This window comes from Oncorhynchus nerka, linkage group LG18, assembly GCF_034236695.1.
Source record: "Oncorhynchus nerka isolate Pitt River linkage group LG18, Oner_Uvic_2.0, whole genome shotgun sequence".
NCBI classification, from domain to species: Eukaryota; Metazoa; Chordata; class Actinopteri; order Salmoniformes; family Salmonidae; genus Oncorhynchus; species Oncorhynchus nerka.
The window spans coordinates 45,278,492-45,295,388 of record NC_088413.1 but is presented as its reverse complement, the minus strand read 5'-3'; the positions used below and the strand labels follow the sequence as shown (position 1 = coordinate 45,295,388).

The 16,897-nt window shown below is 40.3% G+C and overlaps 1 protein-coding gene across 1 annotated transcript in view; it reads right to left on the bottom strand.

The window, feature by feature from the left end:
* Window positions 1-316: 316 nt before the first annotated feature.
* The window catches only part of rragd (ras-related GTP binding D), a 35,282-nt gene continuing 18,701 nt past the window's right edge, over window positions 317-16,897 (bottom strand). The window contains exons 6-8 of the mRNA XM_029687687.2: window positions 8,904-9,046; window positions 3,047-3,195; window positions 317-908 (exon numbers count right to left, since the gene is read on the bottom strand). Of these exons, the coding sequence (XP_029543547.1) occupies window positions 709-908; window positions 3,047-3,195; window positions 8,904-9,046 (492 nt within the window). The 3' untranslated portion in view covers window positions 317-708. The remainder of the gene's footprint in view (window positions 909-3,046; window positions 3,196-8,903; window positions 9,047-16,897) is intronic.

Sequence of the window (16,897 nt, the reverse complement as noted above, 5' to 3'; positions counted from 1 at the left end):
AGTCAACTACATTTGACCAGAGACCTATGGGGCTTACACACTATAAAAGGAATAGGGTACCATGTGGGATGCAGCCAAGGTGATTTCAGTGTCCATCCTACTTCTACAGTATTCAAAAGGCCCATCCATATTACTTTGACTATGACCATGTACTATTATTAGTGACAATATTAGATGACATTACAGGCCCTACTTGTAAAAAAAAAAATGATACAACTTCAGCATGCCCTACTATGGGCTGACACTCAACATACAGGTCAACTGTAACAAATGTGGTAATTATATATATATATATATATATATATATATATATATATATATATATATATATATTTCCGGGTCAGGTCTTGTATGATTAGACAAAAACTTCTGGCCCAAGTTATACAGATGTAAGATCTTAATTTGAGGCAGTTTGCTACAGCAGGAAAGTAATCTTTCTGTAACAGGAAATGTGAATTATCATGTTCTCAGCAACAAAAGAGAGTGATCAAATTAAGATCCTATATCTGCTGGTTTGTATGGTTGAAATGCAACCATTAGTGATTGTTGCACAGTCGTGAAGACCTGCACTTGCACAAAAATGTTTACTATTGTGTTTAAAAAAAAACTCTCTGTTGTATCACAAACGTTGTGCCAAATGTGTTGTACAGCAGTTGTACAACCTGAGTGTGTTTGGGGCCATACAGCCCTTCACATATCACCTCCTCTTTATTTTATGTTGATGGTTGATTGACATGTGATGCCACCAATGGGGCGGCGTTCAGTGGTGGCTGCTGAGGACTCAATTGAGGCCTGTTTGCTCCACCTCCTCTGGCTGAGTAGCTTTCTGTTTTTCTGCACCTTCACTCGTACATCAAACACCTCCTGAATAGCATTCTTAAAACAGTGAAAGTTGTAGTCAATTAGTCCTGTGGGATAAAGACAAGATAGGATGAGATCAGTAGTCAGACAGGACGAGCAGAGTTACCATAGCAATTAGAATGTTAAAATGACAAATTCATCTCGCTCTCACAATATCAATTATGAGCGGAAATATCCTACATTGTGAATCAGATAATAATTGCAATTGCAAGAAACACAAAATGATGTACTTAAATCTCTTCTGTCTCATTAGCTTGTTAGCTTAAAGTTAGGTAATACATGTTTAATGTATCTGTCAAATTATCAAAGCCTAGCCATCTCTAATTATTTAGATAGTCAAATATGCAAGTTTGGAGCAATGCTCTTTACATGAGATTTTTTATTTTTTATTTTATATCACTGAATTTGAAGACAAGCTAAATATACCATTGTTGAGTGGTATTTGTCTAAAGAGTTGAAAGTGCCAAAACGCTAATAAAGACTGAAATATTATTTTACAATTCAAGGGAATAGAATACAGATGCTATGGGCTCATACATGCTTTGAAGACAACTTTAACCCCCATTCTTCCAAAGTTTTGGAGGGTAAAAGTACTTGAAACCGCAGGTGAAAACAATGCATGATGCGACCGTGAATAATATCACCTGTATGATATGACCTGTTGTAAAAACCACTAAAGTTAACATTCTACATAATAATGAGGTAGTTAATGTAAACTTATCATTGTTGGCCTATTGTTATATTGGGGAAAAGAGGGTATTTTGTGACTCGTTGACAAACAGTTTACCAGATGTAAGAAGCTTCCATGCTTTTGTTCTGCTGACAAATATGATAGGGGGAAAGACTTATCAATGCCGATGGAAATGTTCAAACGTAACACATTAAAAAAAAAGTCAAAGACCATACTGTTGAATAAAAATACACACAATAAAAACAGGAAATACACAACCCTGCACTGACTTCGCTGTGTCTAATGAATACAACTTGAAAATGACTGTTCCCGTAGTTTGGGTGCCATGCCTTCCCATGTACTGTACAAAGAGAACACTCTTATGAATGCCTATTATAACAAGTGGTGTGTCATCTGTCGTCCAATCTCTTAGCTGCTGCAGACAGCCAAGGCTCAATCTAACAAGCCGGGAGGAATTGACAAGTTCACAAGTTAAAAGGAAGATGAGAGCCTTTGATCATCGGTGCCAAGGTAACCACACTCTTCTCTTTAAGAGATAGGAGAGAGAGAGAGAGAGAGAGAGAGAGAGAGAGAGATAGAGGAGAGAGAGAGAGAAAGAGAGAGAAGTGTCTATGGAATAATGGGCTTTCCATTGCAATTTATATAAATTACTTATTATGTGTTCATCTGTTAATTGAGCGTAAGAAGGGATACTGTATTTAGTCTCTGGACAATACAGCTTGTTGCTTTACATTGTCATCATATTAATTGTGTTATGCCATCTGTCAATTAACACATATCACTGTGCTCATCACAGATCACACAACACGCTAGCAGTGGTTGGATTATAAATATTTCAATCCTGGTTAGTCGTTAGCCTTTGGAAGCATGCTGTTTAGAGTAGCAGGTGGTCTAGTATCAGCAGGTATTCAGTACTGCACTTGTGGATTCATGTCATGTCTGGTCGTCGTGATATCTGAATATGCGCATGTAGCTTTGCTAACTCGGACCTTGGCATAAATCATGCATTGATGTAAGTCTGATTTTTGAATAAATCATGCATTGGTGTTAACAGGAGATACGTGTGACATTTCCTGGAAAATATTTTGTAGTGCCAACGACACATCTAAAAACTAGGTATGTAACATAAAACTTTGTGTTAGTACAAGCACATAATACCCAAAGTTAGAATTCATCCCTATAAAGTCACAGCACATTCTCCTATAAGGCTAGGGGTTCTTCTTGGACCAGGTTGGGCCCTGGTCAAAAGCAGTGCACTTTAAGGGGAATAGGGTTCCATTTGGGATAGAGACTGACTCTCGCTCACCTTTCTTCTCAAAGCTCTCCTCCCTAACTCTCTCACCTTTTCTCTCGAGTCTCTCTATTCCCTAACTCTCTTTCACCTTTCTTCTCAAAGCTCTCTTCCCTAACTCTCTCACCTTTCCTCTCGAAGCTCTCCTCACTAACTAACTCTCACCTTTTCCCTCAAAGCTCTCCTCCCTAACTCTCTGTTACCTTTCCTCTCAAAGCTCTCCTCTCGGAGGAAGCAGACCAGAGCCAGGAACTTGGTGACCTCCTTCAGGTACATGACGGTGGTGTTGTTCAGGTGGATGATGGCCATGGACTCTTTATCATAGGGCTGACCTGCCTCTTCCTCCGTCAGCCTGGGAGAGAGAGGGATACGAACAAGGGTATGAGAGAGGGAAGAGAGCGAGGGATGAGAGAGGGAAGAGAATCAGGGATGAGAGAGGGACGAGAACCAAGAAAGAGTGAGTGATATAGGGTGTGCCTGCTTCGGCCCACGTTAGCCTGGTAGAGAGGGATGAGAACGAGGGGGTGGGAGCGAGAAGAGAACAAAAGGTTGAGATAGCGAGATGTAGGCTAAAATTCATTCAAAGAAGAAAAGGAGGGTGATATGCACATTCTAAACTTAAGAATACCAGTACGGAGATTAAAATGAATACAGAGATAAAGGAAACCCTGCTGTTGTTGGTTTAATAATGTATTTTGTTTGTGCTTTTACATTGTCGGCCAAGCAACTGAAGGAGAAGCTCAATTCAATGAATATTCAATAGACCCCTCATATTCAACTCTGGAACTGGAAGTTAGTTCCACTGCTTTTTTTCATTCTTTCCCTCTAAATCAGAGAGCAACTTAGACCTGGAACACCAGGTGGGTGCAATTAATCAACAGGTAGAACAGAAAACCAGCAGGCTCCGGACCTCGCAGGGTCAGAGTTGAATACCCTTGAAATTATTTGGGGATTCTGTTCGAAATAAAGCCTATTTCCCATTCCTTTTCCCAAGTTCTCTTCTCTGTTCTCTTTAGGGACTGTTCATTCTCATAGACTCTGTAGTATCATGTAAAATCATACAATAAGAGCTACTCTTTAAAAGTGCTCTAACTTCTGAAACTGGGTTATTCTTGTTAGTTTGGAGAGATGATGATGGTTTTGAGTGAGGGTGTCTTATCTCTCTCTTTGTTAACAAAACAACAAGCAATAAGGCCATGTACTCTTGCCCCCCCACACTGTTTTTAAATAAATATTTTTAGGAATGAAGGCAACATATGTATGGCTAAACTCGTTAAGCTCATTTAACAGATCTTATCCATGGCAAACTAACAATAAGTGCAACCAATTAGCAAAATCATTGCCAGTAAAACCTTCACAATAGCCACCATCTGCATAATCAGTGATAACAATCAATTAAAAACAAGTAGAACAGTTAAGGCATCCATCTTGATTTATTCACTGAGAAAGTCAATGGCATACTGTGGCAGCAGCAGTTATAAGTCAGAGCTGATAGCCTATTAGGTAGAATAACGTAGGTACTCGCCGTCAAACAAAGAAAAGGAAAAACCAAGGAGGCCAAGAAACAAAAATATACGTCATTTAATCCATGGTTGAAAAAATTAAAGTTGCTAGTGCAAAGTGCTAAACAAAAAAAATCACTTTGCATTAGCACCTTTTGTTATCATTTCGAGCATACATTAAATGAAGTATATTTTTGCATCTTGCCTCCTTGGTTTTTCCATTTATATGGTTTGAGTGCGAGTACTTACATAACTCTACAGATATGTGTTCTCCCACACACCGGCAAACATCCATATTATACCGAGCACAAACCCTCACACTGGCTTTCCCGGAGTTAAATACAGGGACACAAATAATCTACTGTATATTCCCGCCATGCATTAAAATGAGAAAGTACATGTGTACCTGTGTCCCCTCTGCCAACACCATCTAGTACATACGATAAAAAGCTGTGCTATGTAACAGATGCCGGATCAAATGGTAATTATCAAAATGAATAAAAGCTCAAATCTAATCCCATGCTTTCAGGAGCTTTGGGGGATGCATTGACATAAGGTCTGCAAACCAAGAATAGTTTCTCACTGGGGAGGAAAACAACGCAAAAAACATGAACGATTTCACATGGAGTCATAATTTGTGAAAATAAAAAAAGGATAACCTCAATCAAGAAAGACCCTTTCAAAGAAGGGCCTATGTGGTTGTTTTCCCTTACTAGTTGAATGCACCGACTGTAAGTCTCTCTGGATAAGAGCATCTGATAAATGACAAAAATGTCAAATGTAACTACTAGGAAAAGAAGCAGACATTCAATATGTTGGTCAGGGGAGTGCGTCATTAACTAAATGAGGTGGGAAAAAAACATTGCTGAAACCTCTAAATAATGTTAATAGCCCAGCCGTTTTGTCATGGTTCTGCATTCCAAATAACACCCCTTTCCCTACATAGTATATACACTATATAGGTATAGACACTTATATAGGTAATAGGGTGCCATTTGGGAAGCAATCCATGATAATGATGTTCAAACGTCATGTGAGTAATCCCAGTATTTGGAGGAGAGTAAAATCAACTGGTCCAATGAAACCTAAATTGGAGCTCAATTTGCATGCCTTGGCCGCTCACACACAATTACCTACATACAAGAATATAGTGCGTTCAGAAAAAAATTATACCCCTTGACATTTTGTTGCGTTACAGCCTGAATTAAAAATAGATTAAAAAAACAATTTTTCAAAAGGACAAAGTGTTTTTAGAAATGTTTCAAAATGTATTGAAAATGAAATACAGAAATATTTCATTTACATAAGTATTCACACACTTGAGTCAATACATGCACAGCTGTGAGCTTTTCACACCTGGATTTTACAATATATGTACATTATTGTTTTTTAAATTCTTAAATTTCTGTCAAGTTGGTTCTTGATCATTGCTAGACAGCCATTTTCAAGTCTTGCCATAGATTTTCAAGCTGATTTAAGTCAAAACTTTAGGAACATTCAATGTCATCTTGGTAAGTGTTTTATTTAAATTCAATGTAACTAGGCAAGTCAGTTAACAAGAAATTCACATTTACAATGACAGCCTACACCGGCCAAACCGCCACCCTATGGGACTCCCAATCACGGCCGGATGTGATACAGCCTGGATTTGAACCAGAAACTGTAATGACCCCTCTTGCACTTAGATGCAGTTCCTTAGACCGCTCCGCCACTCAGGAGCCCAAGTAACTCCAGTATATTTGGTCTTGTATTTTAGGTTTTTGCCCTGCTGAAAGGTGAATTTGTCTCCCAGTGTCTGTTGGAAAGCAGACTGAACCAGGTTTTCCTCTAGGATTTTGCCTGTGCTTAGCTCCATTCTATTTATTTTTATCCCAAAAACCACTAGTCCTTGTCGATGACAAGCATACCCATAACATGATGCAGCCACTACAATGCTTGAAAATATGAGGAGTGGTAGTCAGTGATGTGTTGTGTTTGATTTGCCCCAAACATAATGCTTTGTATTCAGGACAAAGTTTTTTGCAGTTTTACATTTTTTGCAGTTTTACTTTAGTGCCTTATTGCAAACAGGATGCAAGTTTTGGAATATGTTTTATTCTGTACAGGCTTCCTTGTTTTCACTCTGTCATTTAGGTTAGTATTGTGGAGTAACAACACTAAACAAAAATATAAATGCAACGTTGGTCCCATGTTTCATGAGCTGAAATAAAAGATCCCTGAAATGTTCCACACGCACAAAAAGCTTATTTCTCTCATATTATGTGCAAACATTTGTTTACATCTCTGTTAGTGAGCATTTTATCGATGGCAATTTGAATGCAAACAAAATACGGTGATGAGATCCTGAGGCCCATTGTGAGGCCTATATTTTTTTATTGTATCTATGACCAACCGCATCATATCTGTATTCCCAGTAATGTTCAATCCATAGATTTGGGCCTAATGAATTGATTTCAATTGACTGATTTCCTCATATGAACTGTAACTCAGTAAAATCAATTAAATTGTTGCATGTTGCATTTATATTTTTGTTCAGTATACAATGTTGATCCATCCTCAGTCTCCTATCACAGCCATTAATCTCTGTAACTGTCACCATTGGCCTCATGTTGAAATCCCTGAGTGGTTTCCTTCCTCCCCGGGCAAGTGAGTTAGGAAGTACACATGTATCTTTGTAGTGATTGGATGTATTGATACACCATCCAAAGTGATATTCAATGTTTGCTGTTTTTATTTTTACCCATCTACCAATAGGTCCCCTTCTTTGCCAGGCATTGGAAAACCTCCCTGGTCTTTGTGGTTGAATCAGTGTTTGAAATTCACTGCTCGACTAAGGGACCTTACATACAATTGGATGTATGGAGTACAGATGTGAGGTAGTCATTCAAAAATCCTGTTAAACACTATTATTGCACACAGAGTCCATGCAACTTATTATGTGACTTGTTAACAAGCAAATGTTTACTCCTGAACTTATTTAGGCTTGCCATAACAAAGGGGTTGAATACTTATTGACTCAAAACATTTCAGTTTTAAATTTGTAATTAATTTGTTTTTTGTTTTGTTTTGACATTATGGGGTATTGTGTGTAAACCAGTGACACAATTTATAACTGAGGCTGTAACACAACAAAATGTGGAAAAAGTCAAGGGGTGTGAATACTTTCTGAAGTCACTGTACACACACGTTCCCCCTTGGAAAATATCTCAAAGTCTGTGCAGTCTCCCAGACTTATATACGGTGAGAGCTCATCTCATCTAGAGTGTTGTGCCCTGAAGCGTAAACACAGTCAACAGCCTTCCCCAGCTCAGCCCTCCTAAACCACAGCGTGGCATATCTCCATCCCATCCCAACCCACAGCTGCAGTGCCCTGGGTAAGGCCTCGGCCTATATCCCCAGCCCCAGCAGCAGCCTCCCTGCCAGGGCACAGCAGCCCAACGAAGGCACATCAGACCTGGTTCATATTGGGTCAACGGACCCAGAGGGAGCTAACGTTACCACATGGCTTACCACGGCTGGCTTGTTTACTACCGTCCTCTCATGGATACGAGGAAGGTTCTACCATCAGCCTGATGGCCAGAACAGGAGGCCAGGACATGGCAGGACAGGAGGTAGGTGTGTGTGTGTGTGTGTGCGCGCGTGGGTGGGTGTGTTCAGGGCTAGGGTGAAGACTGAGGAGACATAAAACGGATGATCACCTGCTGTGTTTGTCAGGTTTTGATGCAATAGAGCTCCCTGACAGGCAGCCAGGTGGAAAGATAAGAGAGGTGTTTGCAAAGCAAAGCAGAACTCTTGAGTGCACCACACCGTGCTTAAAAGGCTCAACTTAAAAGGATACACTTGTGTGCCTTCCGTGTTTAGCACCACCTACATTACCATATGAACTCTCTATGTAAATAAACTCAGAATGCAAATATGTGTTTGTTTTTTTACTTGCAATGACTGTGATGTGGTTGTCTTAACTGCCTTCATTTAATCCACTAACCTTCAGTCACTCTGGATAAGAATGTCTGCTAAACGACTTTGAAGTGAAAGTAAATGTTTTTTGATTTTCCCCAATATCAATAAAGGCTAGATTTAGAGAATATAAATTTCAACTGCGAATGCAGCAATTCGTGAGAGGAATAACGTAGATGAAGGTGTGCTTGTACTCATAATTTCTTCATTTGTGTGTGTGTGTGTGTGTGTGTGTGTGAAAGAGAATAACTATCTACTAAAACAGACTGGGAACTCAGATTAGGATCTAATTAGTGTGTCAACTGGAGTGAAATTGAACAGAGACACAGTGAGTATGAAGAACAGGATTCACACAGACTCTGTTCTGAGGGCAAAGCGTTTGCTAAATGACAATTTTATTACCAGAACTGGGCTGGAACAAAACCCTGCACAGCCTGTGGGTCCCCAGGGCTAGAACTGAAGGGCCCTGCCTGTTGTGAAGGTCTGATTGTGACTGTGAGACTCAAGACAATAACATCTTTGTTGGTCCATTATACTCAGGATACAACAGAAATGTGTTGGTTTTTGCCGGCACAGTACCTCCACGCAACTTTCAACTCACCCGTAGATGCAGGAGATGTCTATGACCACATCGATCATGTCGCAGCACAGCTCGTAGGTCTGCATGTCCACCGGACTGCTGTCTGTGGCGATGTAGATCTTACTGACCACGTCAAACAGAAATGCCTTCTCTATGCCCGAGTTCTGAAAGTACACGGAGAGAGATGACATGCTACACTTGGAAAACACACCAGAGCGATTAGAAGCAGCAGGTGGGCACGCTATCGTCTCTTGCTAGAATATCATCCATCAATTTCCTGACGATTCTACATGTTGAACTGCCACAGTTCGCCGCCACCCAGCAGGTGATCCGTAAAACACTGCAGCCACCCGCTGCTTTTTAACAGTTCATCATTCTGGTGTGTTTTCTCTCCGACATTTGACACTTGACTACCTCACACAGGGGAAAAAGAAAGCAAGGACGGGGCAAAAACTAAACTGGAGATGTTCTACTTTCTAAGAACTCAAAACAGCAGGGAGGGATATATTTTGGCAAGACCAAAAAGCCCTGTAGAGGAACTAACGAGTGAGGTTGAGAGCCATGGTGTATGCTCGCCAGGGGGGCAGAGGGGGGCAGGGAGGACCAAAGTTAAGTAAATCAAAGAAGAGAAAGTAGAGAGCACCGAGCACCAACCAGGGATATGAAAAGGATTGCGTCCTAAATAGCCCCCTATTACCTATATAGTGCACTACTTTTGACTAGGGCCCATTCAAAAGTAGTGCAGTTTATAAAGTATAGGGTGCCATTCAGGACGGAACCAAGAACTCCAGAGCACTAGGGGTCGGTGGTGGGAAAAGGACTCCAACAGAGTCTACACTTTGAAGATATAGCACTAACACAGTCATCTGGGTCTCCCTCTCCTCTGTGAATATTAGATCACTGGAAACAATTTACATAAGCAGAGGGAGAGAGGCAGAGAGAAAGAGCGAGAGATAGAGAGGCTTGTTTATTTCACTTTTGTTTATTATCTATTTCACGTGCTTTGGCAATGTAAACATATGTTTCCCATGCCAATAAAGCCTTTTGAATAGAATTGAATTGAGAGAACGAGAGAATGAAAGAGCACTCACTTGAAAGCTTGGAAATAAAGCTCCAAAGCCAAGGTTTTCAGACATTCTTCCCATTAACTAAAATCTCCCAAAAAAAGATATATGTCCCATGTGGCTTTTGAACCTTCTTTCCATATGTCGATAATGTATTTTAGATACATTACTAATCTATGGGCAGCAAGAGATTACTGACGTTTGATGAGGTAAAGTGACTTCTGTATGATCTGTGTTGACACTGAATGACAGGAATTCTCTCTTCTCCCTCCTATTTTGACGACCAGTTGATGCAATTGATTGGCTAGTCCACTCATCTGGTTTTACAAGTCTACATCACTCTGGGACTAATCCTAACATACTTGTCTTTCTTGCACTCACTTGTTTTGTTTTTCTTCCGGGCACTGATTCCACTATTTTGAAGAAGTCTACTTGGACTGACGCTGATATGCACTGAATGCACTGACTGTATGTCTCTCTGGATAACAGTGTCTGCTAAATGAATTAAATTGGCATTGTAAATGTAGATTTACGCACATAGAGTAACTTCAATCTTCAGACATACTGTGCAGTGCCAATCATAAGTATTCAGCCCCCCTTGGATTTATTCACTTTTTATTGTCTTACAAAGTGGGTTTAAAATGTAGTCAATTGTCTTTTTTTTGTCAACAATCTACACAAATCCTAAAATGTATGAAAAATAAAACACGAATATACCTTGATTAGATAAGCATTCACCCCTGAGTCAATACATGTTAGATTCGCCTTTGGCAGTGATTACAGCCGTGAGTCTTCTTGGGTAAGTCCCTAAGAGCTTTGCACACCTAGATTGTGCAATATTTGAAGATTATTATTTTCAAAAATCTTCAAGCTCTGTCAAAGTGTTGGGTATCATGGCTAAACATAAATGTTCAAGTCTTGCCATAGATTTTCAACCAGATGTACTGTAAGTCAAAACTGTCACTCAGGAACATTCACAGTCTTCTTGGTAAGCAACTCTAGTGTAGATTTGACCTTGTGTTGTAGGTTATTGTCCTGCTGAAAGGGGAATTCCACTCCCAGAGTCTGAGGTAAAGCAGACTGAAGCAGGTTTCCCTCTAGGATTTTGCCTGTGCTTAGCTCCATCCCGCTTCTTTTTATCCTGAAAAACACCCCAGTCTTTGCTCACGTCAGGTATACCCTAGTCTCGCGTTGCCATACCTCCAAAATCACGCCTCCCTTGGAGGTCTGGAGAATGTTGTATTGCAAAAACGGTTTGAATAGTCCTCTGGCAAGATTATGATTGGATGTTACATTTCAAGAACTCTCCCCCCACACACCCGTAGAAGGAGAGCTGTTATGTTATGTGCATTACCAGGTAACTGTTACCTATGCTAGTTTTTAAGTTATCAAGTGTGGCCGACAGACTGCGATGTACATTTATTACAACGGAAAGTGGATTACACTGATCAAGTCAAACAGCACAACATGTTCTAAACCTCTCTGGTGACAAACACTTTTTTCCTTGCCTCCATTTATCCTGTCCACGTGGCTATGCTCAGCTACCATTGAAAATATCTTGAAGATGGCCCATTATTGGGAGAACCTATTCAAGTAAGTAAATACATTTTTCAAATGTGAAGAAATTCTGTATTAATAGCCAGCTACTGTAACAAAATATAATGTACTTGTCAACGTAAATTATACTGTATGTGTAACGGTTTTCTGTATGTGAAAGAGAGTCAGACCAAAATGCGGCGTGGCTATTGCGATCCATGTTTAATGAGACAAAGTAAACACGATCAAATACAAAAACAAATAAACGTAACACGAAAACCGAAACAGCCTAATACTGGTGCAAAGTAACACAGCAACAGAACAAGGACATAAGGACAATCACCCACAAAACCCAACACCAAACAGGCTACCTAAATATTGTTCCCAATCAGAGACAATGACGAACACCTGCCTCTGATTGAGAACCATATCAGGCCAAACATAGAACTAGACAAACTAGACATGTAACATAGAATGCCCACTCAGCTCACACCCTGACCAACCAAAACACAGAAACATACCATGAAAACTCATCTTACATACATTATCACCAGGTCTGTCACACCCTGACCATAGTTTGCTTTGTATGTTCTATGTTTTGTTTGGTCAGGGTGTGATCTGAGTGGGCATTCTATGTTGGATGTCTTGTTTGTCTGTTTCTGTGTTTGGGCCTGATATGGTTCTCAATCAGAGGCAGGTGTTAGTCATTGTCTCTGATTGGGAGCCATATTTAGGTAGCCTGTTTTGTGTTGGGTTTTGTGGGTGATTGTTTCTGTCTCTGTGTTTGTTTGCACCAGATAGGGCTGTTTTGGGTTTTTCATGTTACATTTAGTGGTTTGTATTGTTCGTTATTATCTTTATTAAAGATGTATCGAAATAACCACGCTGCATTTTGGTCTGATCCCTGCTACACCTCCTCTTCAGATGAAGAGGAGGAAAAAAACCTTAACAAGGTCCAATTAACTAGAGAGCCATCTTTACCCATAACCCCATACCATACTACAAGTAAACCCAAATGTGTCCTCCAGGTGTCACAATAAGAATAGGGAATTTCCATATACAGTGCCTTCAGAAAGTACAGTACACACACCCCTTGACTTTTTCCACATTTTGTTGTGTTCCAATCTGAATTAAAAATGTATTCAATTTGAGCTTTTTTCCGTCACTGGCCTATACACAATACCCCATAATGTCAAAGCTGAATTATGTATTTTTTCCTTTTTTTACAAATGAATAAAAAAAATGAAAAGCTTAAATGTCTTAAGTATTCAACCCCCTTGTTATGGCAAGCCTAAATAAGTTCAGGAGTAAAAATGTGCTCAACAAGTCACATAATAAGTTATATTTATAAGTTATATTTTATAAGCATTATTTTTGAATGACAACCTGATCTCTGTACCCTACACATATAATTATATGTAAGGTCCCTTAGTAAAGCAGTGAATTTCAGACACAGATTCAACCACAAAGAACAGGTAGGTTTTCCAATGCCTCGCAGAGAAGGGCACTTATTTGTAGATAGGTACAAATTTAAAAAAGCACACATTAAATATCTCTTTGAGCATGGTGAAGTTATAAATTACACTTTGGATGGTGAATAAATACACCCATTTACTGCAAAGATAGGGATCAGGGACTTCACCATGAGGACAATGGTGAATGTAAAACAATTACAGAGTTTAATCCTTAAGACTTTATTGACGCACCAGTGCATCAATCGAAGTAACATTAAAAAAAATCCCCATCAAAATCTGTCAGTTTAAGCTAGAGATATCCGTCTCAATCCGCCTGTGTCGGCCTTCAGCATCTACGGTGGAAGGTGGCTGAGCTACAGTGGTGTTGTCAGACTATGAAACAGCCCAAGATTTGGTCTACTCACAAAAACATCTGTCACGTCTGAACGGTTTGGCCTACAAAAAAATGATATGACCACTCTATGGAAAGATGAAAAGACGACCCACAAGTGTCACGGGACTCGTCTTAAGGTAACAAAATTCATGGAAGTATGGAGGTAGTTTTTTGGCAACAAATTAAGTGGTTAAATATGTGTCCAAAATAACAAAAATATTTCTTAGACATAGAACACTTTTTTTTTTTTTATCCTCACAAAAAAAATGTAGTCTGTATTTTGCAATTTATGAATATGTTATTCAATGCATTTCTATGGGCTATAGAAATATGGGCTATACCCACTACCAGTGTGGAAATTCTCAAAGTGATTTTTTTCTTCACCTCAAACAGAAAGTAAACAAAGTCTGTTTTAGCATCCATTGAAAATGACAATAGTTCCTCAATGTAGCCTATTTGAAAAATCTTTCAATAACATCTCAGCGTGAAGGGGGAAAAAAATGTCATGCTCTGATCCGGTGGAAACGTCATATATTAAGCCTACCTGATTACTTCTTATCCCTTGTGCAAATAGCCTACAGCTATGTCTGTCTAGAGCTCATTGGAGCAGGAAACTGAGGGCCCAGTAAATGTTATACAATGTTGCAAGTTTTCTAGAACAATCTTCAGACTGTACCCAAGGTAATAGTTGATAGAATGTTTCAAGTTCCTTTCAGACAAGCCATGCGTAGCCAATGTGATTTATAGGATATTTATTTTAAATCAGGAAATGTTCTATCTGCAGCCGGCAATGTTTTTATTTCTTGGCTTTATGTAGGCTATTTTTTACAAAGTTGGCAAATTTAAGTTACTTTTAGAATTTTGATTATACTATTTTGAGATATAAAGGAAATGAAACCGTTCCACAAAAATGTGCATATAAAAATCATAACCGGCACGCAGATCCTCAGTAAAAGGCACATGACAGCCCACTTGGAGTTTGCCAAAGAGCACCTAAAGGACTCTCAAACCATGAGAAAAAAGATTCTCTGGTCTTATGAAACAAAGATTGAACTCTTTGGCCCGAATGCAAAGCGCCACGTCTGGAGGAAACCATCCCTACAGTGAAGCACGGTGGTGGCAGCATCATGCTGTGGGGATGTTTTTCAGCGGCAGGGACTGGGAGACTAGTCAGGGTCAAGGGAAAGATGAACGGAGCAAAGTACAGAGAGATCCATGATGAAATCCTGCTCCAGAGCGCTCAGGGTCTCATACTTGGGCAAATGTTCACCTTCCAACAGTACAATGACCCTAAGCACACAGCCAAGACATCGCAGGAGTGGCTTCAGGACAAGTCTCTGAATGTCCTTGAGTGGCCCAGCCAGAGCCCGGACTTGAACCTGATCAAACAGCTTTGGAGAGATCTGAAAAGAGCTGCGCTCCCCATCCAACCTGACAGAGCCTGAGAGGTTCTGCAGATAAGAATGGGAGAAACTCCCCAAATACAGGTGTGCCAAGTTCGTAGCGTCATACCCAAGAAGACTCGAGGCTGTAATTGCTGCCAAAGGTGCTTCAAAGTACTGAGTAAAGGGTCTGAATACTTATGTAAATGTAATATATAAATGTGATATAGATATATATATATATATCACATTTCCAAACACCTGAAGGTACCACGTTCATCTGTACAAACAATAGTACGCAAGTATAAACACCATGGGACCACGCAGCCATCATACCGCTCAAGAAGGAGATGCGCTCTGTCTCCTAAAGATGAACATACTTTGGTGCGAAAAGTAGATATCCTAACCGACTTGCCAAAACTATAGTTTGTTAACAAGAAATTTGTGGAGCGGTTGAAAAACGAGTTTTAATGACTCCAAACTAAGTGTATGTACATTTCCGACTTCAACTGTATATACTTAAAGGGGCCTTAAAATTCATGGCATGACCATGGTATGACCATCTTAAAACAATTCCATATGTTAGCTTTGTTACTCCACATTACTAACCTAATTGACAGAGTGAAAAAAAGGAAGCCTGTAAAGAATACAAATATTCCAAAACATGCATCCTGTTTGCAACAAGGCAGTAAAGTAATACTGCAAAAAATCGGGCAAAGTAATTAACTTTATGTCCTGAACACAAAGTGTTATGTTTGGGTCTATTCTCGCTATACACCAAGTCACTTGGCTCTGTCATAACCTCACATGGTCTCTCCTATCATTGCTATGCAGACGACACACAATTAATCTTCTCCTTTCCCCCTTCTGATGACCAGGTGGCGAATCGCATCTCTGCATGTCTGGCAGACATATCAGTGTGGATGACGGATCACCACCTCAAGCTGAACCTCGGCAAGACGGAGCTGCTCTTCCTCCTGGGGAAGGACTGCCCGTTCCATGATCTCGCCATCACGGTTGACAACTCCATTGTGTCCTCCTCCCAGAGCGCTAAGAACCTTGGCGTGATCCTGGACAACACCCTGTCGTTCTCAACTAACATCAAGGCGGTGGCCCGTTCTTGTAGGTTCATGCTCTACAACATCCGCAGAGTACGACCCTGCCTCACACAGGAAGCAGCGCAGGTCCTAATCCAGGCACTTGTCATCTCCCGTCTGGATTACTGCAACTCGCTGTTGGCTGGGCTCCCTGCCTGTGCCATTAAACCCCTACAACTCATCCAGAACGCCGCAGCCCGTCTGGTGTTCAACCTTCCCAAGTTCTCTCACGTCACCCCGCTCCTCCGCTCTCTCCACTGGCTTCCAGTTGAAGCTCGCATCCGCTACAAGACCCCCTTAAAAGATTTAGATGCACTATTGTAAAGTGGCTGTTCCACTGGATGTCTTAAGGTGAACGCACCAATTTGTAAGTCGCTCTGGATAAGAGCGTCTGCTAAATGACTTAAATGTAAATGTAAATGGGTCAAATCCAATACAACACATTACTGAGTACCACTCTCCATATTTTCAAGCATAATGGTGGCTGCATCATGGTATAGGTGTGTTTGTAATCGTTAAGTTTTTCAGGATAAAAAATAAACCGAATGGAGCTAAGCGCAGGCAAAATCCTAGAGGAAAACCTGGTTCAGTCTGCTTTCCACCACACACTGGGAGATTAATTCATATTTCTTCAGGACAATAATTTAAAACACAAGGCCAAATCTACACTGGAGATGCTTACCAAGAAGACAGTGAATGTTCCTGAGAAGTCGAGTTACAGTTTTAACTTAAATCTACTTGAAAATCAAGACCTGAAAATGGTTGTCTAACAATAATCACCAACCAATTTGACAGAGCTTGAAGAATTTTGAAAAGAATAATGGGAAAATGTTGCACAATCCAGGTGTGGAAAGCTCTTAGAGACTTACCAAGAAAGACTCACAGCTGTCATCGCTGCGAAAGGTGCTTCTACAAAGTAGTGACTCAGGGGTGTGAATACTTATTAGGGCTGACCCCATTTAGTCGACTGAAATTTCTTTAGTCGAGGAGTCGCAATTTATTTTTTCACGGTGCACAAGACACCTGTCTGATTCACGCCTGTCTCAGTGGACTAATCCATTGCAGAGGCCACGGGGATGGCACAGTCC